We start from the raw sequence: 27,300 nt of genomic DNA, 5'->3' as shown, positions 1-27,300 counted from the left end.
TGATGCCTGGTGTGGGGACCAGCATCTCCCTGATGCAGGTGTATCTCTCCGGGCAGGGGGCAACTCCAGGACAGCCATGGTTGCTGCTCTCAGTCCTGCCGACATCAACTACGATGAGACCCTCAGCACCCTCAGGTAGGGAGAATTACCATTGTACCTCCACAGTGGTCAAGGGTAGGGATGATCTATGAAACCCAGGCACTGCCACATGCTCTCCTCACCTCTGTGGCATCCCTGGCCAACAAGGGGAGACCCTGCAACCTCAGATAAGAGGCCAAAGGCTTGTCCTGGTGCTGGGATCCTCCAAAGGATCACATGCCGGAGGGGCTTGGCAGCACTCCTGCTTGCCCAGCAGCTGGGGGTTTGCCCTGCTTCTGCTGCTACTCAGGGCTCTGCCCTTCCCTAGGTACGCTGACCGTGCAAAGCAGATCCGCTGCAACGCTGTCATCAACGAGGACCCCAACAACAAGCTCATCCGGGAGCTGAAGGATGAGGTGGCACGCCTGCGTGACCTTCTCTATGCCCAGGGTCTCGGGGACATCATTGACAGTAGGTACCATCCAGTGCTCTCTGGCAGTGGCTCCAGGCAGCAGGCTGGAGTCCCCCCTGCCTGCGGGGCCAACATCCCTGCAGCTGCCCCACATCTTGCTCTGTTGGCCACATGGCAGCATCACGCTGCCCAAGTGTGTCCGGGGTGTCTCCAGCGAGCCCCTGTGTGCACATTTGCAACCCCCATCCCACTCTTGTAAGCAGGAAGAGCTGCTTTACACCCAGCAGATCTCCCCTTCTCCCTTTCCCCCTCCTGTCTTCAGCATTCCATGCCAGGCAGAGGTTCACGGGGCTGTGCCTGTCTGTGGCCACTCATCCATGTGTTGTCAGATATCCTACTGAGATGAACCCACTCTTGTTCTGTTCTCTCTGTCTTACCCCTGCTCCCTGCCCTCTCTCTCTTTCTTAGCCCATCCTGCTGCAGGAGGATCCAAATGTGTGTATTCCCCATCACTGGTACTCTCTGTTGCTTCATAGCTTTTGGGAGGCATAGGCTGCGCCTGGGGGCACCTGTGCAGCATGGGGAAAGGCTCCCGTAGCCAGCCCCAGCTGCTCATAGAATCATAGAACCAACAAGGTTGGAAAGACCTTTAAGATCATCAAGTCCAACCATTGCTTGTCCGCAGGCTGGCTGTCCCCAGGGAGTGGGCAAAGGGGACGGTGGCAGAGTTGTGGCTAGCACCTGGGCTCAGGATAGTGCTTGGAGGGACCAGAGTCCTCCCCCTCTGCCATGCTTAGAGCCTGAACCCCATGGGGACTCCTTCCTCCATGCTGTCGTAATGTTTTCTGTTGCTGCTGCTGCTCCTGCTGGCACTGGGGCTCTTTGGGACTGGAGCCCAGCACAGTGCTTGGGTGGGCTGGTAGGGTGCTCTCCTGGTAGAGGGATGTGTGGTGATGGCCAGGAGGTTTTTGCCCGTGGATAAGCAGTATCCCCCCATCCCACCCTGGGCCAGGCAGTGCAGCCAGACTATGGTGAGTCCGCTGAGGAGATGGGGACCTGGCCCTCCCCTCCTGTCTCAGCTTTCCCAGGCACAGGCTGATGGAGATGGGTGACTAACAATTGCACCCAATAACCTGTGCCATGCCTGCCTCTGGTACAGCATGCTGAGCCCCTGCCCCAGCGTGCTGAGCCCTCCGGGGACTGGAGGAGCATCTCTGATACCTGGGTCCCTTTGCCTTGGGGTCTGGTGGCAGCTGATTACCAGTGCCTGTAATGGGGGTGTTGTCACCTTGCTCTCACTTTGCTTTCTCTGACTGCCTGGCCAAGGTCATGCTCCAGCAGGCTAGGGGTTGGGCTCTGCCAGGGAGGGGATTCCACGGCTTCTCCTGTTCCATCCCCTGGACCCTTTTGTAGGGCAGAAGGCCACCAACTCTCCTCCTCTTCCTTTCTCATTCTCTGCCCCCAGATCCAGCTCATCTGGGGCAGCTGGGCAAGGAAAACTACCTGTGCTGTGTCAGTGGGGGAGGACGACAGGGGCAGTGGCACGCTTTTGCGGGGGGAGGTTGGTCACAGACCTGATGGCTGCAGGATCTGGTGTTGCAAAAAAGCATCCCCTGGTGCCCAGGAAGGCTCCAGGGCTGTTCTAGGGGGGCTGCCTGGGCTGGGGGAGATATGCATATGCCCTTGTCCTGCTGCTGCCTGCGCCGCTGTGCTGTTGCATGCGCCTTTTCCTTGTAATTCCTGGCTTTCTTCTCGATGCATCCAGCCACTTTTTTTTTTTCCCAACAGCTTTTCTTTTCTCTATCTTTCTCTTTCTTCCTCTCTTCCTGTCCGTGTGTCTTTCCCTGGCCCATCCCTCCTTCCTCACCCATAGATGTGTCCGACTTTGAGAACAATAATGATGCTAGAGGGACAGAGCTGAGTCACCGCCATGACAATCTCTCCACAGTGACCAATGCCATCGCCGGGATCAGCCCCTCTTCATCCCTGTCAGCCTTGTCCAGCCGTGCAGCCTCTGTCGCCAGCCTCCATGAGCGCATCATGTTTGCTCCGGGCAGCGAAGAGGCGATCGAAAGGCTCAAGGTAAGAGACTGGTGCCCAGCACTATGGAGGGCTCAGCTGAATGCTCTTGCACTGAGGCTTGTGAAGGGGGCTCGGTGTTTTCTGGAAACCCATTTGGGAATGTTCATAGAAAGCAATGCTCAGGCGTGCTCTTGCAGAGCGGACAGACCCAGAGCTGCCCAGTGTTCTGGACTTCCAGATGGGAGAGGACTTGGCATGGTAGGGTGCTGCTGTCTTCCCTGTGAGGTGCTGCTGCTGCCCTTGCCCTGTGGGATGGACACTCCTGGCTTGGGATGGGTACTTCTGGCTCAGCATGGCACAGGAGCAGACTGGCAGCAAGGGGATGGAGAAGCTGGTCTTTGTTCCTCTTTGAGGATGGGGATGATGGAAAGATGTGGGTGAAATGTTGCTGTGGCTCATGTAAACCTCATGAAACTTAGACCAGTGTCCCACTGTGGCATGCTGGGCAGAGCCTGGCGGAGCAGGCAGGTGTGCTGCCTGTAGGATGTCCTAACCGCTGATAACCCTACGCTTGCCAGGAAACAGAGAAGATCATTGCGGAGCTGAATGAGACATGGGAAGAGAAGCTGCGTAGGACAGAAGCAATCCGGATGGAAAGGTGGGTGGGTTGGGGTGGCATGGAATGGCATGGGATGGCATGGGGTGGGGGGTCCTCAGGCATCTCGCCTCCTGGGGCACTTGGCAATTTGACTGTCCAGCTGTACCTGGGCACACCAGTGCCCACCACATTAGCCTGCACAGACATGGTCTGCTCTGAGAAACCCTCCTGAGACATGAAAAGAGCTGAAGCAAACGCTACAGCTGTGATCTGTGGGGCAAACCCATGAGCTCAGGTCCTGTCCTGGGCTTGTCTAGTGCTGGCTGCAGGGACTCATGGGGCTTTGACAGGCTCTTTTTATCCTTGCTCCTTCAGGGAAGCGTTGCTTGCCGAAATGGGGGTGGCCATGAGGGAGGATGGAGGCACCTTGGGTGTTTTCTCTCCTAAAAAGGTAGGATCATCTTACTCTCTTCTTCCTGGCAAACGAGGGCTGATTTGTACCCCCACAGCTCCCTTTCAACCTGCCCTATCACTGCTGGCCTGCCCCAAATATTTTTAGCCTTTCCTCTGAAACCTATGGGGGAAATCACAGTGTTGACTCTGCTGGGTACGAACATCATTAGAAACACATGGCTAAACATACAGCCCCCATTGCCTGGATGCTGTCCCCACTCAGGTAGGGCTTTGCTGTCTTGGGTTTCAGTGTCAGCTTATAAAAATCCATACTTTGGGGTATTTGAAATTGCTGTCCCTGAAACCGGCAAGTCCTCGTTGAGAAATGTGGGTGCAGAAATATTCCATACTCTTTATTGCTTGTAGCATGCTGGAAGGTGTTTTCTAAGGAAATACTGGCCGCGCTCCAAAGAGTTTGTGTGCCAGTGAACCCTGCCAAGCACCAGTTACAGCACATTTCTGCCCCTTGCTTGTCTGTGTAACCATCGCTTGGCCAAACACCTTAGTAGATGTGTGTGTCCCCAGCTGAGGTGGTGGCACTCAATGATGAAGGCTTCAGGACCTTCCCTTTGCATGCCTTGGCGTGGCTCTCAGGACAAATTTCTACACTGTTATATTTGTTTCTCATTCTTGTTTCAGCTGCTGCTTGTCAGGACTCCAGACCTTTGCATAGAAAGTGTGGGGGTTTATTCCCCAAAGCAAGTTAGTCTTGGAGGTGGGGCATTGCTGTGGTGGTCTTGGTTCCTCCTTGCTCTTCAGCTATCTGGGAGGTGGAAACTCCTCTGGCTGTTCCAGTGGCTGGCAAGGAAAGTTAGCACCGATAGCATGCAAAACCCCATTTCATTAAGGGCAAAGCAGGACAGGACTTCATTGTCCTGCTCTATGGCATTGCTGGGGTGGTTATGTCTCCAGGGAGCTCAGTGGAAGGTAGACCATCTGCCTTCTATTAGCCAGTCTTGCAATTCCAGAGGAAAACTATAAGCTGAAGGAATCTCATACCCTGGGGCTATGTGTCTACCCAAGAAGGGCCTGAGGTTAAATGTTACAGCCAACTTATTCCTGTCAGCCACCATGGAGAAAAGCCTGCATTTCCTTGACCTCCAGTTCTCTTGCACTATTTGGAGTGAGTCTCTCCTATCAGCCAGGATTCGTAGCACTGTCGTGAGGGGGAAACCTCTGCATGCCGGGTGTCAGTGGGCTGACAAGATGTTTCTTATGGTCTCTTCTTATTTCTGGGAAACTCAGAACTTCATCTACTTATACTCCCAGAACTTTGCCTGTTGCCTGAAGGTGCAATCCCAGCAGATTGTGATGCAGCGAGCCAAACTAGCTGCAGCCAGAGAGGTCTGTTCTCGGGGAGAAACTTCCCCCTTGTCAAGAGCAAAGTGGTTTGTGATCCAATAGAAGAAAGTGTTGAAGGAACTGTTAGGAAGGAGACGAGGGTGTGAAATTCAGCATGAAGATACAACTTCAGGTCTCCACTACTTTTGGTTGAACCTCTGATCTGGTACCTGCTCTTTCGGGTGCTTCATGTGTCCTTCTATCACCAGTGGAGGAAAACAGGCACTTTTAGTTCCTCTCATCCTAAACCAACCACTGCATGGGACATGTCTCTGCCTCAGCTACACTGTCCACAGCAGAGCTGGGTACTATGGTGAGGTAAGGGCCTGTGGACACGCAGTGCAGGCGAGCAGGGTCCTGCCCCAGGAGACACTAAGCCGTATCAGGGGCTCCCCATGGGAAGTGTTTGGCTCCATGTTGGGCCTGTTTGGAACATGAGTTTTCAAAGGCAGCTGGGGAAAGGGTACCTAGGGCTCAGCCCTTTGAGGAGGAAAATAAGGAGGCATGTGGAGGCAGGTCATCCTCATCCTGGCTGCTTGGTTCTCTTTAGTCCCCTTGAAAAGTACCTGCCTGGGCATGTTGTCCTGGGGTTGCAGAGAGCAGGAGAGCCCATGCTAGGGGCAGCCTGAGGTGCTGTTGACTTCCCACCTCCATTGGGAGCATCCCTCACACCTGGATGGATGAGGCGTACCGGTGTAACTCCTTGTTTGTCTCCCCCAGACACCCCACTTGGTCAACCTGAATGAGGACCCGCTCATGTCTGAGTGTCTTCTCTACTACATCAAGGATGGGATAACAAGGTGAGGGCCAGGTCTGATGGAGTGGGGGGAATGTAGCCTATATCTCAGTGCCTGACTTGCTGGGTGGGCAGCAGGTTGACAGCTGTCCCCAGGCTGGACACCATTCTCGGGCCATCCCCAGAATGCCATAGCCACGTGGGAAAAATGTATTTTACTATAATCTTATTAGGGACATTGGTCCTGCTGTGCACCAAGGGCTGCTCCTGTCAGCCCCAAGGATGGTTTTGGGGGGAGGCCCTGGGAGGGGCTGCTGTAAGGAAGAGTCAAGCTTGGATTTCTCCCTGGCAGGGTTGGCCGGGAAGATGCAGAGAAGAGGCAGGACATCGTTCTCAGCGGGCACTTCATTAAGGAAGAGCACTGCCTTTTCCGCAGTGACAACAAAACCAGTGGTGAAGGTATTCCTTGTCTGGAGGGGTGCTACCTCCTCACAGATCCCCGTCCCTCTGCATGTCCCCAGCGCCTGCCCACAGCCAGGGGTCCTGCCCTCCTCAGACTAGTGGGGCTCTCCTGCATGGCCGTGGCCTCGCCATGCTTCCAGAGTGAGCTGCGGCCCTCACCAGGCTGGGAGGAAAGCTCATGCAAGGCATGTGGAAGCTGCCATGGTAAGGCAGGCCAGAGAGATCAGAGCAGGACAGAAGAGCAGACCATAGCAGACAAGAAGCAGAAGCCACCTCACGAACCAGCAGGAACCTGGGAGTGGAAGGGCTTTGGGAGACAAGCCTGGGGAGGCTGGAGATGCATGCTGGAGGCTCTGATCTCCTCTCACATGCAGTCTCCAGCTGCTTTTAGTCCTTGGGACTGCTCTGATTAACATGAGATTTGCCAAGCCCTGTTGGTTGCCTGGGGTGTGGGTGCTGCCAGTGGGTACCTTGGTGTCCCCCTACTCCATGCCTGGGGTGCTGGCTGGGGCAGCTCTCCCTTTCGAAGCCTGCAGGAGCAGTGGAGCAGGGAATGCAGGATTTATCCCTCTACTTCCGCCTTACCTTCTGCCCCTCTTCCCCTCTGGCTGTTTCTCCAGTAATAGTGACCCTGGAGCCCTGTGAAGGTGCTGACACTTATGTGAATGGCAAAAAGGTGACGGAGCCCAGCATCCTGCGCTCAGGTGGGTCCCCACTGCTCTAACCCACCTCCCTCCATCCCACAGGGGCCCTACATTAAACCTATGTCCTTTCTCCCCACCCCGCATACATCCCTGTAGGAAACCGCATCATCATGGGGAAGAGCCACGTCTTCCGCTTCAACCACCCCGAGCAGGCTCGGCAGGAGCGGGAGCGGACCCCGTGTGCCGAGACCCCGGCTGAGCCCGTAGACTGGGCTTTTGCCCAAAGAGAGCTGCTGGAGAAGCAGGGCATTGATATGAAGCAAGAGATGGAGCAGCGGTGAGGGCACAGGGGCTGGGGTAATGAGGAGTTGGGTATCCACCTCCAGGTTGGTCATCCTCTCCTTCCCCATTCCTCCCAGGCTCCAGGAACTGGAGGACCAGTACCGGAGGGAGCGAGAGGAAGCAAATTACCTTCTTGAGCAGCAAAGGCTGGTAGGTGGCCAGGACCTTGCTCCTTCTTAGGCTGCCCAAGCATGACTGAAGTCATGGAAGATGTTTGCAAGGGGTGGTTCTGTGTGTCCTAAAAATAGGGGCAAACATGTAGTTCCTGGGGTTGTCCCCATAAACATGGATCCAGAGGAGGAAGGAGGCCGGGTTCCTCTGGGGCAGGGAGCAAGGGGAGAAGCACTATGTGGCAGCATGGAGGGAGGTCACACCGTGTGGGTTGCATCATCCCTCTCCCTGCTTCCCCCAGGACTACGAGAGCAAATTGGAAGCTTTGCAGAAGCAGATGGACTCTAGGTATTACCCTGAGGCAAATGAGGAAGAAGAAGAACCTGAAGATGAAGGTGAGGGCTGTGTGCCACCACAGGGTTTTGATGCTTTCTGGAGAAGAGTGGACTGTGGGTCCCCTGGGCACCTCTGTGCCGATTTCCTCCCTCCCAGTGGTGGGGTGACTGTCCCTCTGTGTCCCCACAGTGCAGTGGACGGAGCGGGAGTTTGAGCTGGCCCTCTGGGCCTTTAGGAAGTGGAAGTGGTACCAATTCACCTCCCTCCGCGACCTGCTTTGGGGTAATGCCATCTTCCTCAAGGAAGCCAATGCCATCAGTGTGGAGCTGAAGAAGAAGGTGGGTGCCTGGGGCTCCTCTCTGGCTTGCTGCTGCACCCACGGCAGAGGCCACAAGCATGGGCAGCCAGGGAAGTGCTGAGGAGGGGCTTGCTGAAGGCACATGGAGCTTGCTGTCCTCGCAGGTGGCTCACTGTCCCCCTCTGTGTCTCTTCAGGTTCAGTTCCAGTTTGTGCTCCTCACGGACACGCTGTACTCGCCTCTCCCTCCTGACCTGCTGCCTCCTGATGCTGCCAAAGACCGGGAGAAGCGGCCATTCCCCCGGACCATTGTGGCTGTGGAGGTACAGGACCAGAAGAATGGGGCAACGCATTACTGGACCCTGGAGAAGCTGAGGTGCGTGAATGATGCCTGCACCAGGGAGGGCTTGGCTGGCCTCAGCCTGTTTTCTCACCACTGTCCACCTCATTCCCCTCTGCCTGCAGGCAACGCCTGGATCTGATGCGTGAAATGTATGACCGTGCAGCAGAAGTGCCTTCTAGTGTCATTGACGACTGTGACAATGTGGTGACCGGCGGAGATCCTTTCTACGACCGCTTCCCCTGGTTCAGGCTGGTGGGCAGGTGAGCTCTTCGGCTCCTTGTTAAGCACGGCTGGGACCCACAGGCAGCCCGCAGGAGGAAGCACCGCCGGCATTCACCTCCCTGGGGCCGTGTGCTGGAAGGATGTGTTGTCCCCACATGGTGCTAATCGGGGCCCATCTTGCCTATGATGGCTCTCCTCCACATTGGCTGCTGGGACCCTGAGGGACCTGCAAGCCCCCGACAATGCTCCTGCTGCCTGCCCTAACCCAGTGCTGTGAGACACGGGCTCTTGGCTTGCTGACAGTGGGAGGTGGGGGCCCGCAACTGTCCAGCAGGCCAAGAGCCTGTGTTGTTGTGACCTCCGCGTCCATGTGCACGCGTTGGTGTCTGAGCATCTGTCTGTCTGATACGTGCCACGTGTCTCACTGCACCTCCCTCATGCCGGCTGGAAGGGTGCCGTGCCGGCAACAAAGATGGGCTACCCCGGAGAATGGGTCTGCCCTGGCGGGCAGTGAGAGCACAGGGCTGAGCCGCATTCATGTGGAGAGATTCCCTTTGGCGGCAGGGGTGGCAGCGAGCCTCGTGCCACATGCCATCCCTGTGCTGCCCGCAAAGCCAGCAAGGGGAATCCCCACAGTTTGCACCAGTTCCTTGGCTCACTCTTTTCTCCGCCCTTTATACTGACGGCGGTTGTTGGCTTTCTTTGGAGACACACTGGATGGGCAGGTCTTTACTTCCTGACGTCCTTTGGTTTAAGCAGAAAAACCCTCTCACCCCAAAACCTAACCAAGAGAAAAACAAAACAAACCAGAAAAAACGCAAAATTCCTATTCTTGCTCTCTCTGTTTGGAACAGCTGGTGTTAACCTGTCTTCTATCTTGTTGTACTAACCTTAGTTCAGATATCTCTGGCTGCAACAGCTCTCCTCTTTTCAACACATGCATGAGCGAGCGCATGGCTGATCTCACCCCCTCCCCTACCTTCTCGAACCCCGACTCCGACATCACCGAGCCTGCTGATGAGCAGCACCAGGGGCAGGAGGAGGAGGAGGAGGAGGAGGCGGAGGACCTGGAGGAAGACATCTTTCCGGAGTGCCCACTGTGTGATGGCCGGGATCCGTTTTACGACCGCTCCCCCCTGTTCAGTTTAGTAGGAAGGTTGGTGAGGTTTTAGGAGAGCATGCCGGGAAGGAACTAGCTCTTTCGCGTGAGGGAACTGCTTTCGGACACAACTCCCACCTCCGGGGTGTCCTGGAGGCACAGGGGGTGGCCAGCTGGCTGGGATTGCTGCCAAGCCCACGGCACCCAGTGGGGTGGCAAGTTGCCCACAGAGGTAGGGCTATGACAAGCATAGCAGCAGTAGGGGAGAGCAGGAGGAGGCAGATAGCATCAGCTCTGCTGGAGATGCTTTAAGCAGGTCCTTCTTTGGCGCAGCCCCCAAGAAGGGAAGCTCCGCTGCATCCCTAGCACTAAAGCAGCTGGGGAAGCTGCAGGGTGGTCTTGGGCCTGGGCACTTTTGTCCCAGTCACCTTCCACCTGGCTCAGGGTGACTCCCTGCAGTGCCACTGGCTGGGGACATGCAGGCACTTTGAAGCCTCTGTCACTGGCTTGGCCATTCTCGCTGGGTTGTTCAATGTGAGCTCCCCCTGCCTGGACATGGGGGCTTGAATGTCCCCACGTGATCGAGGAAGAAGCTGAGGGTGAAAAAGGAGACCCGGGTGCAGGAGGGAGAGGAGGACTCTGTGAAAGCGGTGTTTTCTCTCACCGCACATACCCAGTGCTTGGCTTGGGGCCATCCCTGCCAGCTTGGCACAGGAGATGTTCAGGGAGGCCATGGGGACCTGGTGCAGGCTCTAACTCTTCCTCAGCTCCAGCCAAAGACAAGAGCTCTGATTTTTCATACCTGTTGGCCAGGAGACCCCCAGGGGCTCCATCAGCCTTGGCCTGGAGAAACCCACCAGCTACCAAGTCCAGTCTAGGTCTACCTGTCCTCAATATGGGATGTGGTTGCTGCCAGCTCTGCTCCGGGTTTTCCCAGGGTGATGTGTGCCCAGAGCTCTTCCTGGAGCCTCTGACCTAGGCAGGAGCAAGAGGGACTCATGACAGTGAACCTCTCCCTGTTGGGGCTGCTCCAATTGGGGAGGAGCTGGAGCTCCTCTTCCATGGCATGCTAAAGCCAGGCTCATTCCTGCCAGGCAGGGTATGAGCAGCGAGGTGGGGAAGAAGGGGACCAGTGCAGGCAGAGAGGGCGGAGGTGGGGTAAGAGTCCTGCAGCCTCAGACCGAAAGAGCTGGGTTCTTCCCCTTTTTTTTTTCCTTTTTTCCTTATTTTAAAAAAACAAAACAACCAACACATCAAAAAACCCCAAAACTCTCGGGGGCACCTCAAAAAACGAAACAAGGCCCTGTGGCAGCAGCCCCGCTCCGTGCCGGGGACACATTCCCTGGAGCTTGGCACATTCCGACTTCTTTTGAGTCTGCCCTGGGTTTGGCTCCCCGCGCAGCAGCTCCGCCGGCCACATTTCTTGTGAAGTGTGCTTGAATTGGTTTATGATTGGATCCTTGTCTTTGATTTTTTTCCCCTTCTTTTTTTTTTTTTCTCCTTTTAGGTTTTTTGTTTTGTTTATTTTGGTTTGGTTTGGTTTTGGTGTTTTTTTAGCTGCTGGCTCTATCTCTCCAAAGCTTTAGCAAAAATTGGGGTTATTTCACTTTTGTCTTCCTTTGGAAAGGCTTTTCTTTGGTCTGAGCATGCCATCTTTGCACCTCACCAATCTTGTGGTTAGTGTCCCTGCCCTCCTTCCTCTAGTGACACACGTGTCCCCCTCCTCCTTCCCTCCCCCTCTTCCCTCCCTCTCTTTCCTTCACCCTCCACCCCGTTGGCTTCGACAGCAGCTGCCCTGCTATTTCAGGATGGTGGGTGCATCCAGATCCATGCACTTTCGAGACCTCCCCGTGGCCACAGGGCTATGTGGTCCTGCTGGGAAGCCCTGGCCCACTCCAGCCACTTGACCCTGGTGGCCTCAGAGAAGACATGGGGTGAGATGAGCCCAGCTGGAGACAGTAATGGGGCATCACCTTTGCTTCACAACTTGAATCCTTGGAGATGATTTGGGTGGAAAAAGCCTCAAGCAGTGGTTGGAGGTCAATGGGATTCACCAGAGCAAGGGGAAACCTCCAGACTTTGGGGCTTGGGCTGCAAGTGTGGGGCTGAGGCCTCCAGCAAGAGCCCACTCGGCCACCTTTGGGTGCTGTTGGATGTCTGCAAAGATGCCTGCAAGGCAAGAAAGCACTGACAGCTGCCTGGAGATGCAAAGACCAGAAGTGTCCTGGCTGGCCACATGACACCTGAAGACACTGCGTGTCAAGACATCGGTGGGTGCCCTGGGGACGGGTGCCAGGCACCCCACACCCCCCTTTGCTGGGAAGGGCAGTTGGCGCCTGTCGACAGGGAGCTTGGTGCCAAAGGCTGTGTAGATGACTTGTCATTGCTGAGGGCATGGCAACCGCCATCACCAGAGTGCCAGGAGGAATGTCGAGCCAGTCTAACAGCGAGCCAGCCAGTGAGGAGGTTGAAGAAGGTGGCAAGAGGAGGCAAAACACTTGAGAAACAGGGAGCTGCAGCCTGACGGGAATTGCCGGCAGAGACATGGGACAGCCGTCGCATCATGTTGAACCCCACTGCGGCCCCTTGCCTGTGACGTGCTGGTGGGCAGCCTGGGATCCTGAAGCCATGCATGTGAAGGGATGGGGTCAGGGGGACACATGCCACTGATGCTGCCAGCCATGCTATGTAGCAGGGCAAAGGCTGTCTGCAGCCACCAGTGGTCCTGCAACACTGCAGGCAGAGCAGGTTCATCTGTGGAGGCTTCTGGCCTCTGGCCAGGACCTCCTCCTCTCCTCTCCTTCACACCTGCTGGTCTCTACCTCCCTTGTCACCCTCCCTTCCCCTCCCTGCCTTGCCCTTGTCCCCCTCCATGGTGATTCCGCAGCTGCCCCCAAGTCATGTTGCAGCACCTCCTGCCCTAGTGCTCTGGCTCTCCACTGCAGAGAAGGTCCTCTTCCCTCCCAGCTTCACGGTGGCACCAGCGCAGCCCCCCTCCCCTCCCCGCCCGCCACGGAGGTGACAGCCGGAGAGGTAGGCAAGGCCGGTCTGCTTCGTGGTGCTGCCCACGGCGCGCTGCCTGCTGCCTGCCCGCTGCCCGTTCCCGACCCTTCCCGGCTGGCCCTGGCTGCCTTCTCTTTAGTTTTGCTTTGCAGCGCCGCGGTCGTGCTGTGAGCGGTGACCTGGGATCCCGGCCAGCGCCGGCCATGCCACTGCGCCTGGGCACCTGCGGGTGGGAGCAGTGACCGCTCTTCCCCCCCGTGTTGTGTGTCCCTCCCCCCTTCCCCTCTCTGGCAGGGCCTTCGTCTACCTGAGCAACCTCCTCTACCCTGTGCCCCTGGTCCACCGCGTGGCCATCGTCAGCGAGAAGGGTGAGGTGAAGGGCTTCCTGCGCGTGGCGGTCCAGGCCATCTCAGGTAGGAGGGGGGCCCCCCCAAAATGTGTCCCTCACATCCCCCACACCCCCCATGCTGGCTCACCCCCATCCCTCCTCCAGCGGATGAGGAAGCCCCTGACTACGGCTCCGGCGTGCGGCAGTCGGGGACGGCCAAGATATCCTTCGATGACCAGCACTTTGAGAAGGTACAGTGGCAGCCAGCTCTTGGTGGGTGCTTGAGTACCACAGACCTCTGCCTGCCATGGTGATGCTCCCCCATAGGGACCACCTGGCTCCTAGAGGTGCAGGCATCACCCTGCTCTTGCTTGTGTCCCAGGGGGGGCTGCTGTGGGGTGGAAGGGGAGAGCTGGAGGTGTCCTAGTGCTCGGGGCAGTGATGACAGTGCAAGCGGAACCACTCTGGGGACCACCCTGACCTCTGTAGTGGAAGGTGTCCCTGACCATGGCAGGGGGTTGGAACTAGATGATCTTTAAGGTCCCTTCCAACCCAAACCATTCTGTGATTCTGTGATTCCTGGTGCAGTTCCAGTCGGAGTCATGCCCAGCTGTGGGGATGTCTCGCTCGGGGACCTCCCAGGAGGAGCTGCGCATCGTCGAAGGCCAGGGGCAGCTCAGCGATGTGGGTCCCTCCGCTGATGAGGTCAACAACAATACCTGCACAGGTGAGGGGGTGCTGACAAGTGGTTGGGGAGCAGCCTCCCTCCCTGGCACCCAGCCTCCTGCACCTGCCCGAGCATTAAAAGCCTACCGTCCTAGTGCAGGGCTGCTGGCAGACGGTGAAGGGGACAAAGCCTCACCTTGCTGGGGACCCTTTTCTCCCTGCAGTAACACCAGAGGACCTCCTGGATAGCCCAGAGAAGCCTGTGTCAGAAGGGCCACTGGAGACAGCTCTGGAGCACTTGAAGCTGGGCAGCATGTTCACTTTCCGCGTGACAGTCCTGCAAGCCTCCAGCATCTCTGCAGAATATGCAGACATCTTCTGCCAGTTCAAGTGAGCCCCCCAGCCCTGCATCTCCCATCGTGCTCTGGCTGTTGCCTTGGGCTGGTGAAGAATGTGGGGGAGCCCCAGAACCCCCACCTTTGAGCCCTTCAGGGATGGGAGGCAAACCCAACAGCTGCAGGATGAGCCCATGCGCTTGTGTGGTACCTTCTGTGGTTGCTGGAGAAAGGCAGGGAAAGGCTCCCATCAGGCTCAGGGGGATTCTGTGCTAGCCCAGGGTACTGGGAGGAACTCTTGTCCTGTTCTCTGCCTTCTCTCTCCTCCCTGCTCCAGCACATGCCCATCCCACAGCTCCTGAGTCACTTTCCTTCCCTCTGCAGCTTCATCCATCGCCATGACGAGGCCTTTTCAACAGAGCCCTTGAAGAACACAGGACGGGGGCCACCACTGGGCTTCTATCACGTCCAAAACGTAAGCGCCCCTGCCCTGCCTGCATCCCCTTACCCCCACAGCTGCTGTGGTCTCTGCAGGGCCGTTGGCTGGATCTTCTCCCCAGAGAAGATAGTCAGAGCTGCCTAGCTAAGCCAGCCTTAGACAAGGTGGATGTGTGGGGCAAAGAGCAAAAACCTGCCACCCAAAAAGACTGGGATTTCACAGCAGTGGTCTTTGTAGGGAGAGCATCCCTGGGCCACAGGGAAGGGGATGGGTTGTAGGGGATTGGACAGGCTTGCACCCTCCCACCTCCCCAGTGCTTTGCTGGCTGCATCTCTTTCCCAGATGAACTGCACTGTTGGTGGCTCTTTCTCTTCTAGATTGCTGTGGAGGTGACCAAATCCTTCATTGAATACATCAAGAGCCAGCCTATTGTATTTGAAGTCTTTGGGCACTACCAGCAGCACCCCTTCCCACCCCTCTGCAAGGATGTCCTGAGGTGGGTGCACCCTGGGCTGCTCCAGCCCCTGGGTGCCACCGGGGCACCCAGTGCAGCTGGCTTCCTGGGGACCTGAGGTGGCGGGAGGAGGTGGCCCTGGGGTGTAGGTGGGGTTGCCTGTTTCAGGGGTCTTTGTGGATGCTTTAACCGAGCCGGTTCTCTCTGCAGCCCGCTGAGGCCATCCCGGCGCCATTTGCCCCGTGTGATGCCGCTCTCCAAACCAGGTAAGGATTTGGCCTCCTACTCCTCTGCCCACCCATAGTCCCTGTGCTGGGTACAGGGTCCCCTTCCACAGGGGAACCAGTTAGGACTCCTGGGCACCACAAAATGTACTGTGGACCAAAATGTATTACCACCAGGGGCACCCTAAAGCCCTGACACCCATTCCCTCAGCACCCAGATGATACAAAGCTCCCTTCCCACCTCTTGTGGAGTGGCAGGGAGGAGGCTACCCACCCTGGATGGCTGAGCAAGGGGTCAGAAAGGTCCCTGGGATGGGGCTGTCTCCCTCTATGCACTCCCTCCTGCCTCGCTGCCACCTCCATGTGTCTTCCTGCCGTCCCTGCCTGCTCTGCCTGTATCCGGCCTGCCATCAGACACTCCATATGCCAGCAGCAAGCTCACCCTTTAAGCTGTCTTTCCAACTTGCCATAGTGCCTGCGACGAAGCTGAGCACCATGACTCGGCCCAGCGCCGGCCCATGCCAGTGCAAGTATGACCTGATGGTCTTCTTTGAGATCTGTGAGCTGGAAGCCAATGGCGAGTAAGTCCTGCTGGAAAGGGGAGCGGGAAAGAGAGGGAGGCGGCACGGTGATTTGGCCAGTGTTTGGCACCTTTGTGCAGGCTGACAGGGTTCTGTGTCATGCCATGATCCTCTCTTCCAGCTACATCCCTGCTGTTGTGGACCATCGTGGGGGCATGCCGTGCCACGGGACCTTCCTCCTCCACCAGGTACTTCCCTCCCTGAAATGCCATTTGGCTCTAACTCCTGCTAGAAGCTTTGTTAACCATTGCTCTCTTCTCTCTGGCCTTGCGGGTCTCAGGGCATCCAGAGGAGGATCACTGTCACCTTGGTGCATGAAACAGGCAGCCTCATCCGCTGGAAGGAAGTGCGGGAGCTGGTTGTAGGTAAGCCAAGCTAGATTGGATGGGCTGGGAGCAATCCCCCAGCCTGCTGAGCTCCCAAGCATCCTCTTGGTCTGTTTCTCATCCATGTTCTCATGCGGAGCTTTACACTTGCCTTGTTTCTCCTCCTGCCCTGCAGTAGCAAAGCTACCAGCAGGTGACACCTGGATATAGCGTGGGCACGGTGCCTTGGTCCTGGGTATCACATCCAGGAGCTGGATCAGGACCTCCGGCACCGAATGGCCAAGAACCGGGTGGCTGCTGTCTGTGATGGGGGTGTTACTGGGGCAATGCAGGCAGGTGGGCTGCCCATGCCCCTCATGGGGAACCTCACAGGGCCACCGCCTGTCACCTGAGAGGCATCCCTGTGCTGCACTTGCAGGTCGGATCCGGAACACCCCAGAAGCAGACGAGTCTCTCATCGACCCCAACATCCTGTCCCTGAACATCCTCTCCTCTGGGTACATCCACCCCTCCCAGGACGACCGGTGCGTGCTGCTGTTTCTCTTGTTCTTCCTCCACTGTGGTGAGGGCTGGAGGCGGAACATCGGGAGCCCCTCTCTTCCTTGAGGGGGCTCTCAGCCCCTCTGCAGGGTCCTGCTGACCCGTTGCTGCCTTGGGGGGGACTTTTCTGGAGCTGCAAAGGCTTTTGGGGTTCAGGGATGCCAGACCCCTCCCTCCTTCTCCCTGAGGCCTCTCTGCACTAGGCTTTGGCACTAAAGGGAATCTGGCTGGTGATCCTGCTCTCTGTTGGTGGCTGTGACTGCCTGGCACAGAGAGCTGGTTGGAACCGCTGCCATGAGGGTGTCCCAACCCCGTGGCTGGAGAAGACCTGCCATGAAAGGTTATTTGTCCTGTGTCCTAGCAAACTCGCAGGAAAGGCCACTTGGTGCCTATGGCAGGTCCCTGTCCATGTGGGAGTGATGCAGGAAAGCCATCCCTCATGGGCACTGGGGGATGGCTGGGTGACTTTGGTGATGCCTGTCCTCGGGGACTGTGTTCCCACTGTGGGTTTGGCAGGGGTGTGGGAGCAGCAGGGCCAGAGGGGTTTATCTCCAAGATCTCCCTGCTGGGTCCTGTGGTGGTGTGGGGAACTGGTGGGTGCAGAGGGCAGATCTCTCCTCTGCACCAGGGCTGCTGGCAAAACTCGGAGGGCTGGCAGGGGTCCCTGGCCAGAATGCGTGTGTACAGGTAGTTGTGACAAGACAAGGATGGTCATTGGCATCACCGGGAGCAACAGGGACCGGTCCTGGGACGTGCACATGGCTGTTTCCAGCGTAGGAGCATCCTGGTGGAGAGTGGGAACCGTTTTTCCCCTTCTTTTCTTTGGGGTCGCTGCTGCACCAAGGTGGCCTGTCCCAAGGCAGGGTGTTTTTGGGCTGGGATGGCAGGGGTCTGGGTGGGAGGTGCCACCCTGCAGTGCTGCTAGAGCTGCTCCCAGACACGGTGGGTCACAGGCATGCAGTGCTTGGGCAGCAGAGCCAAACCATGGGGTCAGGTATGCGTGCGAGTGTTGGACCAAGAGACTTGGGCACAGCCATGGGGACAACAGCAAGGCCAGGTAGGGACGGCTGGGCAAGGAGGGCCTGGCCAGGCAAAGCTGCGGTGTTTTTCGCTGGGCTGCTGGGTGCTGGGTGGCTGTGGCACCTGCGGGCTCCTGGGGCTGCCCTGTTTTGTGTCAGCTCCTGACCTGGCCGGTTGGCCCCAGGATTTGCAAGAGCCTGCCTCACTGCGCTGTCAGAGGGTCTGTGCCTCAGGGCCAGCCCCAGTCCTGCTGCAGGCCAGCACGCATGCCATGCATTTTCCATCCTGTGAGCCTGCCTAGGGCCAGGCAGGGGGAGGAGGGGGCAGCCAGCTTCCTGCGGGATGCTGAGGGGCCCTTCCCGCTTCCATCCTGCGTGCAGGTGTGCATGCTTCAGTCCCACCAGCCTGCTAGGACAGGCAGAGGGAGGACAGCGGGCAGAGCCAGGGTCCGCTTCACCCTCCTTCCCGGCTGCTTGCGCTCCCTGCTTTGCTGCCTTATGCCACGCAGCCTCCATTGCCCAGAGCAGCTCTGGCTCCCCTGCCCGTCCCAGCCTTCCCAGCTCCCTGGAGCTGCTCAGGAGACCAGGGAGCAGTACAGTTCCGTCCCCAGCACCCATCCATCCCTGCATCGAGCACCCAGGGAGGAGTTGCGGGGGGCAGCCCCCAGGGTTCCCCCTCGCTTCTCTCTGCTGCTGCCGCCCATCAGAGCCCACACTAACCATGTGATTGTTTTGTGTTTTCACAGGCAGTTTCTTGATTCGGATATGCCTAGGTATTATTTGTTTCCATTGATTTTTTTTCCACCCCCCCTTCTTTCTTTCTCTCCCCTTGCCTCGGTGCACTCACTCCGGCTGGAGGCAGCACTTGGACATCCAGCCCCCCATCCCTCCACACGCCCCATCCCTCCTCCCTCCCATCCTGGCACCTCTTGCTCACTAGCCCCTTTTGCTGTTTGTTTGGGCCGCGCTCTCGCTGGCTGCTGCTCCCCTCGCACGCCTGCATCCCCATCGCCTGATTTGGGTTTTGGTTTATTTCTTGGTTTTTGAATTCACTGCTCTCTCATCTCTTTGGCATCGGGTGCTAAGTGTGCCGCTCCCCCGTTGCCTCCCGCCCTGGCTCAGCCCCCAGTACCACCAGGAGTAGCTGCAGGGCTCGTGTAGGCCATGGTGGGGGCTTCAGACCACCTCCAGCCCTTGCCTGGGCACCTAGTGATGATGGCTGGGTGCACAGTAGTCCCACGGGTGTAGATGCGGCATATGGGTGGTGCTGTGTCTGTACATAGGTGCAATGGTGGGTGCACACACCCCCCAATGTGGCATAGACTGTTGTACCCCTGTGTAATGGTGGGGATTGGCTTCTGGGGATGGGGAGGGGCTTCAGCTGGGATGTGGTGTGAGCCTGATGTGTGGTGTATGGGCAAGAGCCAACAGACCCAGATGCTGCCGCCAGCCTCTGGGTGGGAGCATCACCAAGGCCCCAGAGGAGGGGGTCCTATAATGGAACAAGAGATGAAGATGTATCTGGGAGACAGGGGATGCGGTCTCCTGAGTCCTGGTGGGCTCTGTAACTTTGTACCTGGGAAGTTGTCCTTCCTTCAGCAGCTAGAAGCTGATCCTGCTCAGAGATGCCCGGGGGCAGATCTGTCCCTCCATCAGCACCCCAGGGTGCAGGAGAACAGATCCAGCATGGATACAGCCCTTCTACTTCAGGAGATGTGGGGTCACACTGGAATTGCCTGTGGGCTGTCGGCACAGTGATGCTCTCCCTGTGGACCAGGGACAGGCCAAGAAATCTCCTGCTGTGTGGGTGCCATGAGGGGCACCTTTCTGAGGGGCTGCACTGGGCAAGCAGCTCCTTGCCCTGGGATGGCAGCAAGGGCAGGGTTAAGGGGATCGGGAGCACATGTGCTGCTTCCCAGCTGCCAGACTGCAAGGAAGGTGGGTGGCAGAGGGTTTTCACCCATGCAGGTAAACCTCTGCCCTCGCCAAGCTCCCTCTGGGCTCTGATTCAGCATCTGGCTGGGCAGGAGGTCCTTTGGCCAGCAGAGCTGCTATGGGGCGAGTCTCCTTGAAAGAGGCTCCCCTTTGTTGTGGTCCTGCTCCCACACCAGTCCCGTACAGATGATGCTTTCTGACCTTTTGTTTTTCTGTGTGTGTATGTGTGTGTGTTTGTCCTTGGGTCACCTTCCACTTATAGCATTTCGTTTGGAAATGACACTAGGTATTTTGCGTGCACCTGCTCGGTCTGGTCCCACCTGCTTTTCTCTCTTTCTCCTTTGCCTCCCTTTGCTTTTTGCTCTTTTCCTCCCTCCCCTGAGGCTCCTATTCTCCTCCTCCCTGGGGAGCACTGCCTTCTCAAGCGACCTGTGTCTGAAAAGTGATCCTTTGCCTTGGCTCTGTCTCATGTGGGAGTTTTTAATGTATTTTATACACCTTCTGAAAGCGTCGCTCTCCCTCTTTTTCCAACATGGGGGCAATTGCAGCTGAGAGCCTCTCCCTGCTCCCTCCGGCTGCCCTAGCTCTCATTCAAAAAGCCTCTCAGCCACCTGGATGCTGCTTCAGGCATGTGCTGAAGCATCCTCATTGAGACATTGCTGCTTCCTGAGGATGCTCAGGCAGGAGCCAGGGCTGCAGCAGCAATAGGTGGCTTTGGGGAGTGGGTGTCCCATAACCCAAGGCTGGCCCAGGAGGCAGCCCAGGAACAGGGCGGGGGATGAAACAGGAATCCCCCATGCCTCCTGCTTTCCCCACTCTTGACTGCTTGACCTGAAGAGGCTGGTAGCCACTCTTGCTCTAGGTGGCTGCACCATCCTCTATGGGACCCCATAGGCACTGGGCAAGTGGGGCTGGGTGTCCCCTGCTCCTTCCTCCCAACCTGGGAATGACGGAAAACCAAGTGAGGAGAGTGAGGCAGCCTGGTGGGAATGGGGCTGGCGATCAGGGCAGAGCAGGAACTGGGGGAGACAGCCCAGCAGGGGCCAGCTGAAAAACTGTGGTCCCCGGGTTCTGGTGGGGCTCAGGGCTGGCAGATGGGGCAGCCCTGGAGAAGGGAACTTGGCTGGTGAGGGACTCCCTAGCACTGAGCATCCTCCCTCCTCTCCTTTCTGGCCACCTGTATGGTGATGGCTGCTCCTGGCGGGGGCCGGGAGGTGCTGTGTGCCCTGGGCTGGATGGTGGAGACCTTGCCTGGGTGTGCTGGGGTGGCAGACCCCACTCCAAGCATGGCGGTGGGGCATGCACCCTCCTTTGCCCTCCTTTGCCTTCCCAGCCTGCCCTGCCTTGCCTGCACCCCAGCTTAGCCCCCATTCCTCCCATGGTCCCTCCTCCCCAGAACCCTGGCCTGTTGGCCATGTCAAGGGTGCCACATCCCCCTCCTGCCACACCTTGTCCCCCTTTGCCTTGAGCCTGTGTCCTCTGGAGTGGCTGTCCCCATCTGCCCCTGTGGCGTGTGCATGTCCATGTGTCCTTGCAGGCCTTGCCGCAGCGGGGGACAATAGCATCTCCTTGCTCGCTCACTCACCTGGGATTCTGGGGACATTGTTTTACCAGTTCCGCTATTTCATTTTTGTTGCAGGACTTTCTACCAGTTTGAGACAGCATGGGATAGCTCCATGCACAACTCGCTGCTGCTCAACCGTGTCACCCCGTACCGGGAGAAAATCTACATCACCCTGTCTGCCTACATTGAGGCAAGGACCTTAGCTGGGGCCATTGTAATGCCAACAACGTCTGGTATTTCCCTCACTGCTGGGGTCCAGCCAGTGTAAACCCCTTCTTTAGCCAGCACCAATGCTGACAGGGTGCAGGATTCAACCTAGTGCTTGGGGGCCCTGGTGAGACCCCAGGAGTGGAAATCGCTGGGCACCAGGGGTGGGAGAGACCTGATGGGTTGCTGAGCCACAGTCCTGCCATGACACCTTTTCCTCCTGCCCTGCTGCAGATGGAGAACTGCACTCAGCCGGCTGTCATCACCAAAGACTTCTGCATGGTCTTCTACTCCCGGGATGCCAAGCTTCCTGCCTCCCGCTCCATCCGCAACCTTTTCGGCAGCGGTAGCCTGCGGGCTTCTGAGAGGTACTGGGCTGCTCCTGCCTTTCTGGGAGAGAAGAGCCATTACCCAGGGACTGGGGCCCTTCTGGGGCATTCCAGCAGCCTGGGTGAAATAACCGGGGCACAGGGATAGGACAGAGCTGGTAATGCCTCATCTCCCTTTGACCACAGCAACCGTGTGACAGGAGTCTACGAGCTCAGCCTCTGCCGTGTGGCAGATGCCGGCAGCCCAGGTGGGTGCCATGTCTCTGCCTGGGTGTTCACCACAAGGCTGGGAGGCACAGCATGGTGGTTGGGGTTGGGCCTGTGTGTCTGTACCCCCTAGTATGTTTCTGCCCCCACAGGCATGCAGAGACGTCGCCGGCGTGTGCTGGACACCTCCGTAGCCTATGTGCGGGGAGAGGAGAACCTGGCTGGCTGGCGGCCCCGCAGCGACAGCCTCATCCTCGACCATCAGTGGGAGCTGGAGAAACTCAGCCTTCTGCAAGAAGTAAGAGTCTGGGCTAGAAATGGGGTAGTGAGGCCTGGGGTGCATGGTCCCCAGAAAGATGCCAGTAAGGGAAAGGGGCCAGCTCTGAGCTGGGATGCCTCTGCCCAGGTGGAGAAGACAAGGCACTACCTGCTCCTGCGTGAGAAGCTGGAGACAACCCAGCGCCTGGGCCTGGAGACCCTGTCCCCCTGCTCCAGTGAGGACTCCGAGTCCCGAAGCACCTCCTGTGTCTCCTCCCCGCTCTCTGTTGATGGGGCTACTGAGAACCGCACCTCACCTCCTGAGAGCCCCAGCGAGAGGCAGAAGGAACTGGCTGTGAAGGTACCATCCTGCAGCATCCCCAGCTCACAGGGATGAAGCTGGGAAGGGGCTCCCATGGGGCGGAAGGGGACTGTGGCAGGAGAAAGCCCAAGAGGAGCAGGAGGAGAAGGGTGGAAGAAGGTGCCTCCTATCCTACCATCTTCCTCCTCTCTCCACAGTGCTTGCGCCTGCTCACACATACCTTCAACAGGGAGTACAGCCACAGTCACGTCTGCATTAGTGCCAGCGAGAGCAAGGTACTGCCGGTGCCCTGGGCTCACTGGGCTGCTGGGGGCTGGGAGGGATGTGCGGCCAAGAGGGACTGGCTAGGCAAGGGCCAGATGGGCACCTAGGTGTGAGTGGTCCCTGCTCTGGGGTCCCTGCTCCCTTCACCTGCCCTGGTGTTCCCTGAGTTGGTGGCTCTTGGGCCTGTGCCAGGGGAGAACCCTGCCGGCCGGAGGTTTTGCCTCTCCCTGTATGAGTAGGCACCTGGTCCTTTGCCTGTGCCCAGCTTCAGGCAGAAACTCGAGTCCACACCTCCACTCCTCCACAGCTGTCCGAAATGTCCGTGACCCTGATGAGAGACCCATCCATGCCAGTTCTTGGGGTCACCACTCTCACCCCCTCCTCAACCTGCCCATCACTGGTGGAAGGACGCTACAATGCCATCGAGGTCAGGTAAGAAGGTGGCCAGGAGGTTTGGGTGATGTCCTGGCATCCCTCAAGCAGGGCAGCTGTACCACTGGGACATGGTCCTGCTCAAAGGGTGTTCCCTAGCTGTCACTCTTCCTACATCCTAGCCTTTCCTCCCTCTCCAGACCCCCCCAGGTCTCTTCCAGAGCAGAGAGCCCTGACCTGGAGCCTGCAGCAGGAGAGCAGAAGAGGTCCCCAGGCCACCGGCCTGAGGAGGAGAAGGAGCCCCAGCGTTTGCTGGTGCCTGACATCCAGGAGATCCGGGTCAGGTAGGAGCAGCTGGGGCAGCCAGGAAAGGGAGTGCTTTGGGGTTGGGGGGGGACCACTCCCTACCATTACCACCTCCTTGTGGTCCATGCCTCACCCTGACCTCGGTCCCTTCTGCAGCCCCATCGTCTCCAAAAAGGGCTACTTGCACTTCCTGGAGCCCCACACCAATGGGTGGGTGAAGCGCTTCGTGGTGGTCCGGCGCCCGTATGTCTACATTTACAACTCAGACAAGGACATGGTCGAGAGGGCCATACTCAACCTCTCCAAGGCACAGGTGGAGTACAGCGAGGACCAGCAGGCCATGCTCAAGGTAGGGCGCCAGGATCCAGCCCCACTCCACACACCCCCTCAGGCAGAGAACTCATCCACGGCTCTCTCCTGGCAGACCCCGAACACGTTTGCAGTGTGCACAGAGCACCGCGGCATCCTGCTGCAGGCGAGCAGCGACAAGGACATGCACGACTGGCTCTATGCCTTCAACCCCCTCCTGGCTGGGTCCATAAGGTACCAGGGGCAGTTGAGTGAAGGGTGGTGCAGAGAAGTTGCTGGTGGGGGGTCTGTGGGCAGCCAAGTGTGCTCCCTGTCCCAGACCCAGTTCTCTCCCTGGTGCAGGCCCCTCCAGCCAGGCGTGGGGAACACCTCCTGCACAGAGCTGTGCCTGGATGTGCTCTCAGCTAGCAGAACTTGGACCATATTAAACTTGATTTCAGCTCTTTCCGGCTTAAATTCTTCAATCTAGGGACAGATATCGGCTGGTACAGAAGCATTGTTGTGCTGAGTTCAAAGCAACATTCATGACTGGTGGCAGGGACATTGGCCATTTGCTATTGAGAGCACCTGAAGTGGCAGGACTAGGGAGAGAGGAGTAAATGCACAGAAATTGGTGTGCTTTGGCTAAAGAGACATTAATCCCATGTCCCTCCAGCTCTGGCTGGATTCAAGCACCAGCCGGGAGCCAGGACACCAAACACAGGGGGACCACATCTCTCCTTGTCCACCTCTCTGACACCTGTTTTCCCTTGTTTTCCAAATCAGATCCAAGCTTTCCAGAAGGAGAACAGCCCAGATGAGAATCTAACCTGAAAAATACCCTCCACCTCATCCGTCTGCCAACAGAATCAAGATAGCTGATTCTGTCTCAAGACTCCCCATGTTAACGTCTGATCTCTCACACCATCTGCTGCCCCAGCTGCCTGCTCCATGGAAGGATCTGTCTCGGTTCACACCTTTGCGGAGGAAACTCACTTCCGTTCGTAGCTGCAAAAGCCTCGACCTGCCTGGGCAGGATCTCTTGTGCACATGCCATCTTCTGCCCATCCCCTCATGGGTGATCTTCATGTCACACCATCTGTAATGCTCCAGAAAGGTCCCTGTCAGAGGGGAGGGAGCGAGGAGGGCAGTTTTGGCTAATAGCTGGTCTTTGACCTACAGAGGTGGGAGTGTGGTAAAGCTTGGAGGTGGGAGAGCAGGAGGAATTGCCTCCACATGAAGGGAAAGGAGAAAGTTTAAGTATGAGGATTTCCTAGTTTATTGATGTTTCTGCAAGAGACAGCAGAGTAAGATCAGGTATCGGTAGTTTAAGATGATATTTATAAAGTATTTATTTCTATTTACATCACAAAAATCCCGTAACCTGGGTCCTGGCCCCTGGACAATGCCTCCCCCAGGCAAGGGAGAGCCTTGGCAGTGGGCTGGGGCCCCAGAGATGCCTTTCCTGGGACATCCCTGGCATGTGCCCAGCAGCAGCGGAGCTCTTGCCCTCGCTCCCTGCCCTTCCCCAACCCTCTGCTTTGCACCCCCCTGCAGCTTAAACTACTTCTCCCCTAAGTGGTGGCTGGACAGCCTACCATGTCTTCCCAAAGGAGGCAATTCCTACCTGCCCCATCTACCTCTGGAAGGGAGGAGCCCACCATTTCAATGGGCTAGAGAATTCCACATCCATGCAGATGTGTCACCTCACTTTGGAGCTTGGTCCTGCTAGAGGGAAAAGGAGGGTTCTGGGGATGGCTCTGCCTGTCACCTTGCACCAGGCTGTCCTTCCCAAAAGCATGTGGGCCACCTCCACTATCCCAGCTTAGGAGCTCCTGGGGGCTTGTCCAAAGGGATTCCTCCCCTCTTAGGACAGGACGCCAAGGGTCCCATCCCTGTGGGGAGCGTGGAGGTTCAGGTGGCTGCTTCCAATGCTGGATGGGAAAGTTCCCCAGGAGCTGGGGCTAGAAATGACTATCCCAATCCACAGGACCCTCTTTACCCTTTCCTAAGAGTGCTGTCACATCCTTTCTCCTCCCAGCAGGACAACAGGCTCATAGCAAGTCAGAGGGGCAGGGGAGGGGCTGGGGTGGGGGTGTCAGGATGGGGGTGTCAGGGTGGGAATGGGGCTTCTTTTTACTGTTGTAGTTGGCATTTTCTCACTCCTCTTCCCCTACTGCAGAAGCGAGTGCCCACCTCCTTCCCACCCTGCCTCCACTGGCACGTTAATCCAGGGGGCTTCCCACGGCAGAGGTGGCTTTGCCGAAAAGACCTTCTCCTCCAGCCATAACTTGCTTCCCACCTTCCCCAGCAGCAGCTCTCCCTCTCCTCTATCTATCTCCCATCTCTCATCCATTGCGGGGGGGGGGGAGGATGCTTTCAGCTGGGGCTTCCCAAGCAGCCAGCTGATCCAGCACAGCTCTGGGCAGGAAGGCGAGCATCTTCCTTCACGTATCTCCCGGGCACCCCCCTAGCTTCGCTGTCACGCCTTGGTGGCTTACCTTCCCTCGCACAGCACGGCTGCGCCTTGGCTCTGCCGCACCTCCCCGCACTGTCTGTGTGTGTGTGTGTGTGTGTGCGTGCGTGTGTGTGGGACTTGGTGCTGTCTTCTTGTTACGCTCATGTTGTTGGGAGGCACGGACAGGTAGGGACACGGCAGACGGGCAGAGGCTTGCAGGGACCCCCTCGCTGCACATCAGGGGCCATTCAGTTTGAGTTTCAGGTGGTGGAAAAGGGTTTTGGGGTCCTTCCTGAGCCCCTGCAGGTTTTGCCCAGCCTTGCTGCAGCTCCTTGGGCATCTCACCCCATTGCTCTCGCCCGGAGCTGTGGCAGGGCTGCTCCTCCCAGCCCTGCTTCCCAGGCAGGTGGCAAATTGCCCGCCCCATCAAACTGTGTTATTTCCCCCCCTGTGATCTAGAGACCTGGAAGCCAACTCGTGTCCTTTATGGAGGGGTAGGTTCTCACTCGGGGGGCATGGAGGGGCAGATCTGCGGCTGGGGTGAAGGAGGGATCTCGGCTGCGACATTCCAGCAAAGACTGGTTGGTACCATCCCACATTTCAGAGTAAGGGGCTAGGGAACACTGTGTGTCCCAAGGGAGAGGGGAGGCTCTACCAGGGCGGAGGCAGCTTCTGGTGGAGATGGGAATCTGCGTCTGCCAGCGACCAGACACAGGTTCCTCAGCCAGGGCTGGGCAGCGCTGCCCGTGCTGCAGGCGAGGGGCGGCTGCGGGACGGGCACATCCTCCAGCCGGAGCTGAAGCCGAAGCTTTGCCTGAGGCCAGCAAACCTGCGGAGCAGACATCTCGGCTGCGGGACACCGCGCTGAGGGAGACCCGGCTGGCAGCATCCCTGCGGGATGTCCCCGGCTTTGCAGGCTACTTTTGCCATCTTCCTGGCCCCGCTCTCGCCAGCACCACGCACTCTCCCCGTTATACCCCCCATCCCCTCCTTCACCGCAGCCCCCCCGGGATGAGGAACGCAAACCTTAATGTTTAGGCACGACTGTGAGCCCTATCCGAAGGGAAATCTCACAGGGGGACAGTGGCATGGAGGGTGGGCGAGCACCAGCGGGCGGGCGGGGACCTGCTGAGGGAGAGCTGCCCCCTGTGCCCTCTGGTCCCGGCCCTCCCTGCCCCGTGCTCGGGGCTGGCGCCTCGGGTCCCGGCCGTCCGTGCACGCGTGAGGCTTGTTCGGTTCTGAAATAAATGTGGCATTTAACGCAGAACATCCCTGCGCCGCTCCGCTCTCCTTCCTGGGCATGGTCGGTAGGGCGGGCGCCTTCGCCTCGGCGGCGGCAGGCGAGGGTCTGAGGGGCGCACCGGGTACGGGCACCCGGT

At 58.0% G+C, this 27,300-nt stretch overlaps 1 protein-coding gene across 8 annotated transcripts in view; it reads left to right on the top strand.

Moving 5' to 3' along the window:
* The window catches only part of KIF1A (kinesin family member 1A), a 41,396-nt gene extending 14,204 nt beyond the window's left edge, over nucleotides 1-27,192 (top strand). The window contains exons 12-51 of one of the 8 annotated variants that reach the window (XM_030494067.1): nucleotides 57-135; nucleotides 407-549; nucleotides 959-985; nucleotides 2,364-2,572; nucleotides 3,091-3,170; nucleotides 3,486-3,561; nucleotides 5,625-5,704; nucleotides 5,993-6,099; nucleotides 6,723-6,806; nucleotides 6,903-7,083; nucleotides 7,166-7,238; nucleotides 7,501-7,594; nucleotides 7,725-7,873; nucleotides 8,030-8,208; nucleotides 8,298-8,435; nucleotides 9,293-9,553; nucleotides 12,794-12,912; nucleotides 12,993-13,078; nucleotides 13,416-13,554; nucleotides 13,718-13,883; nucleotides 14,213-14,303; nucleotides 14,645-14,763; nucleotides 14,932-14,987; nucleotides 15,418-15,526; nucleotides 15,648-15,714; nucleotides 15,807-15,891; nucleotides 16,271-16,376; nucleotides 18,158-18,184; nucleotides 19,609-19,632; nucleotides 20,986-21,100; nucleotides 21,352-21,485; nucleotides 21,633-21,694; nucleotides 21,806-21,951; nucleotides 22,060-22,272; nucleotides 22,431-22,508; nucleotides 22,805-22,929; nucleotides 23,070-23,213; nucleotides 23,332-23,524; nucleotides 23,600-23,718; nucleotides 24,250-27,192. In XM_030494067.1, the coding sequence (XP_030349927.1) occupies nucleotides 57-135; nucleotides 407-549; nucleotides 959-985; nucleotides 2,364-2,572; nucleotides 3,091-3,170; nucleotides 3,486-3,561; nucleotides 5,625-5,704; nucleotides 5,993-6,099; nucleotides 6,723-6,806; nucleotides 6,903-7,083; nucleotides 7,166-7,238; nucleotides 7,501-7,594; nucleotides 7,725-7,873; nucleotides 8,030-8,208; nucleotides 8,298-8,435; nucleotides 9,293-9,553; nucleotides 12,794-12,912; nucleotides 12,993-13,078; nucleotides 13,416-13,554; nucleotides 13,718-13,883; nucleotides 14,213-14,303; nucleotides 14,645-14,763; nucleotides 14,932-14,987; nucleotides 15,418-15,526; nucleotides 15,648-15,714; nucleotides 15,807-15,891; nucleotides 16,271-16,376; nucleotides 18,158-18,184; nucleotides 19,609-19,632; nucleotides 20,986-21,100; nucleotides 21,352-21,485; nucleotides 21,633-21,694; nucleotides 21,806-21,951; nucleotides 22,060-22,272; nucleotides 22,431-22,508; nucleotides 22,805-22,929; nucleotides 23,070-23,213; nucleotides 23,332-23,524; nucleotides 23,600-23,718; nucleotides 24,250-24,292 (4,526 nt within the window). In that variant the 3' untranslated portion in view covers nucleotides 24,293-27,192. The remainder of the gene's footprint in view (nucleotides 1-56; nucleotides 136-406; nucleotides 550-958; nucleotides 986-2,363; nucleotides 2,573-3,090; nucleotides 3,171-3,485; nucleotides 3,562-5,624; nucleotides 5,705-5,992; nucleotides 6,100-6,722; nucleotides 6,807-6,902; nucleotides 7,084-7,165; nucleotides 7,239-7,500; nucleotides 7,595-7,724; nucleotides 7,874-8,029; nucleotides 8,209-8,297; nucleotides 8,436-9,292; nucleotides 9,554-12,793; nucleotides 12,913-12,992; nucleotides 13,079-13,415; nucleotides 13,555-13,717; nucleotides 13,884-14,212; nucleotides 14,304-14,644; nucleotides 14,764-14,931; nucleotides 14,988-15,417; nucleotides 15,527-15,647; nucleotides 15,715-15,806; nucleotides 15,892-16,270; nucleotides 16,377-18,157; nucleotides 18,185-19,608; nucleotides 19,633-20,985; nucleotides 21,101-21,351; nucleotides 21,486-21,632; nucleotides 21,695-21,805; nucleotides 21,952-22,059; nucleotides 22,273-22,430; nucleotides 22,509-22,804; nucleotides 22,930-23,069; nucleotides 23,214-23,331; nucleotides 23,525-23,599; nucleotides 23,719-24,249) is intronic. The other 7 variants (XM_030494071.1, XM_030494068.1, XM_030494075.1 and 4 more) reach the window with 7 other exon arrangements.
* The last annotated feature ends 108 nt before the right edge of the window (nucleotides 27,193-27,300 follow it).

The sequence above is a fragment of the Strigops habroptila genome, chromosome 8, assembly GCF_004027225.2.
Source record: "Strigops habroptila isolate Jane chromosome 8, bStrHab1.2.pri, whole genome shotgun sequence".
Classification (NCBI taxonomy): Eukaryota; Metazoa; Chordata; class Aves; order Psittaciformes; family Psittacidae; genus Strigops; species Strigops habroptila.
Note: the sequence above shows the minus strand (reverse complement) of the source record. Positions and strands in the feature narration are given on the sequence as shown.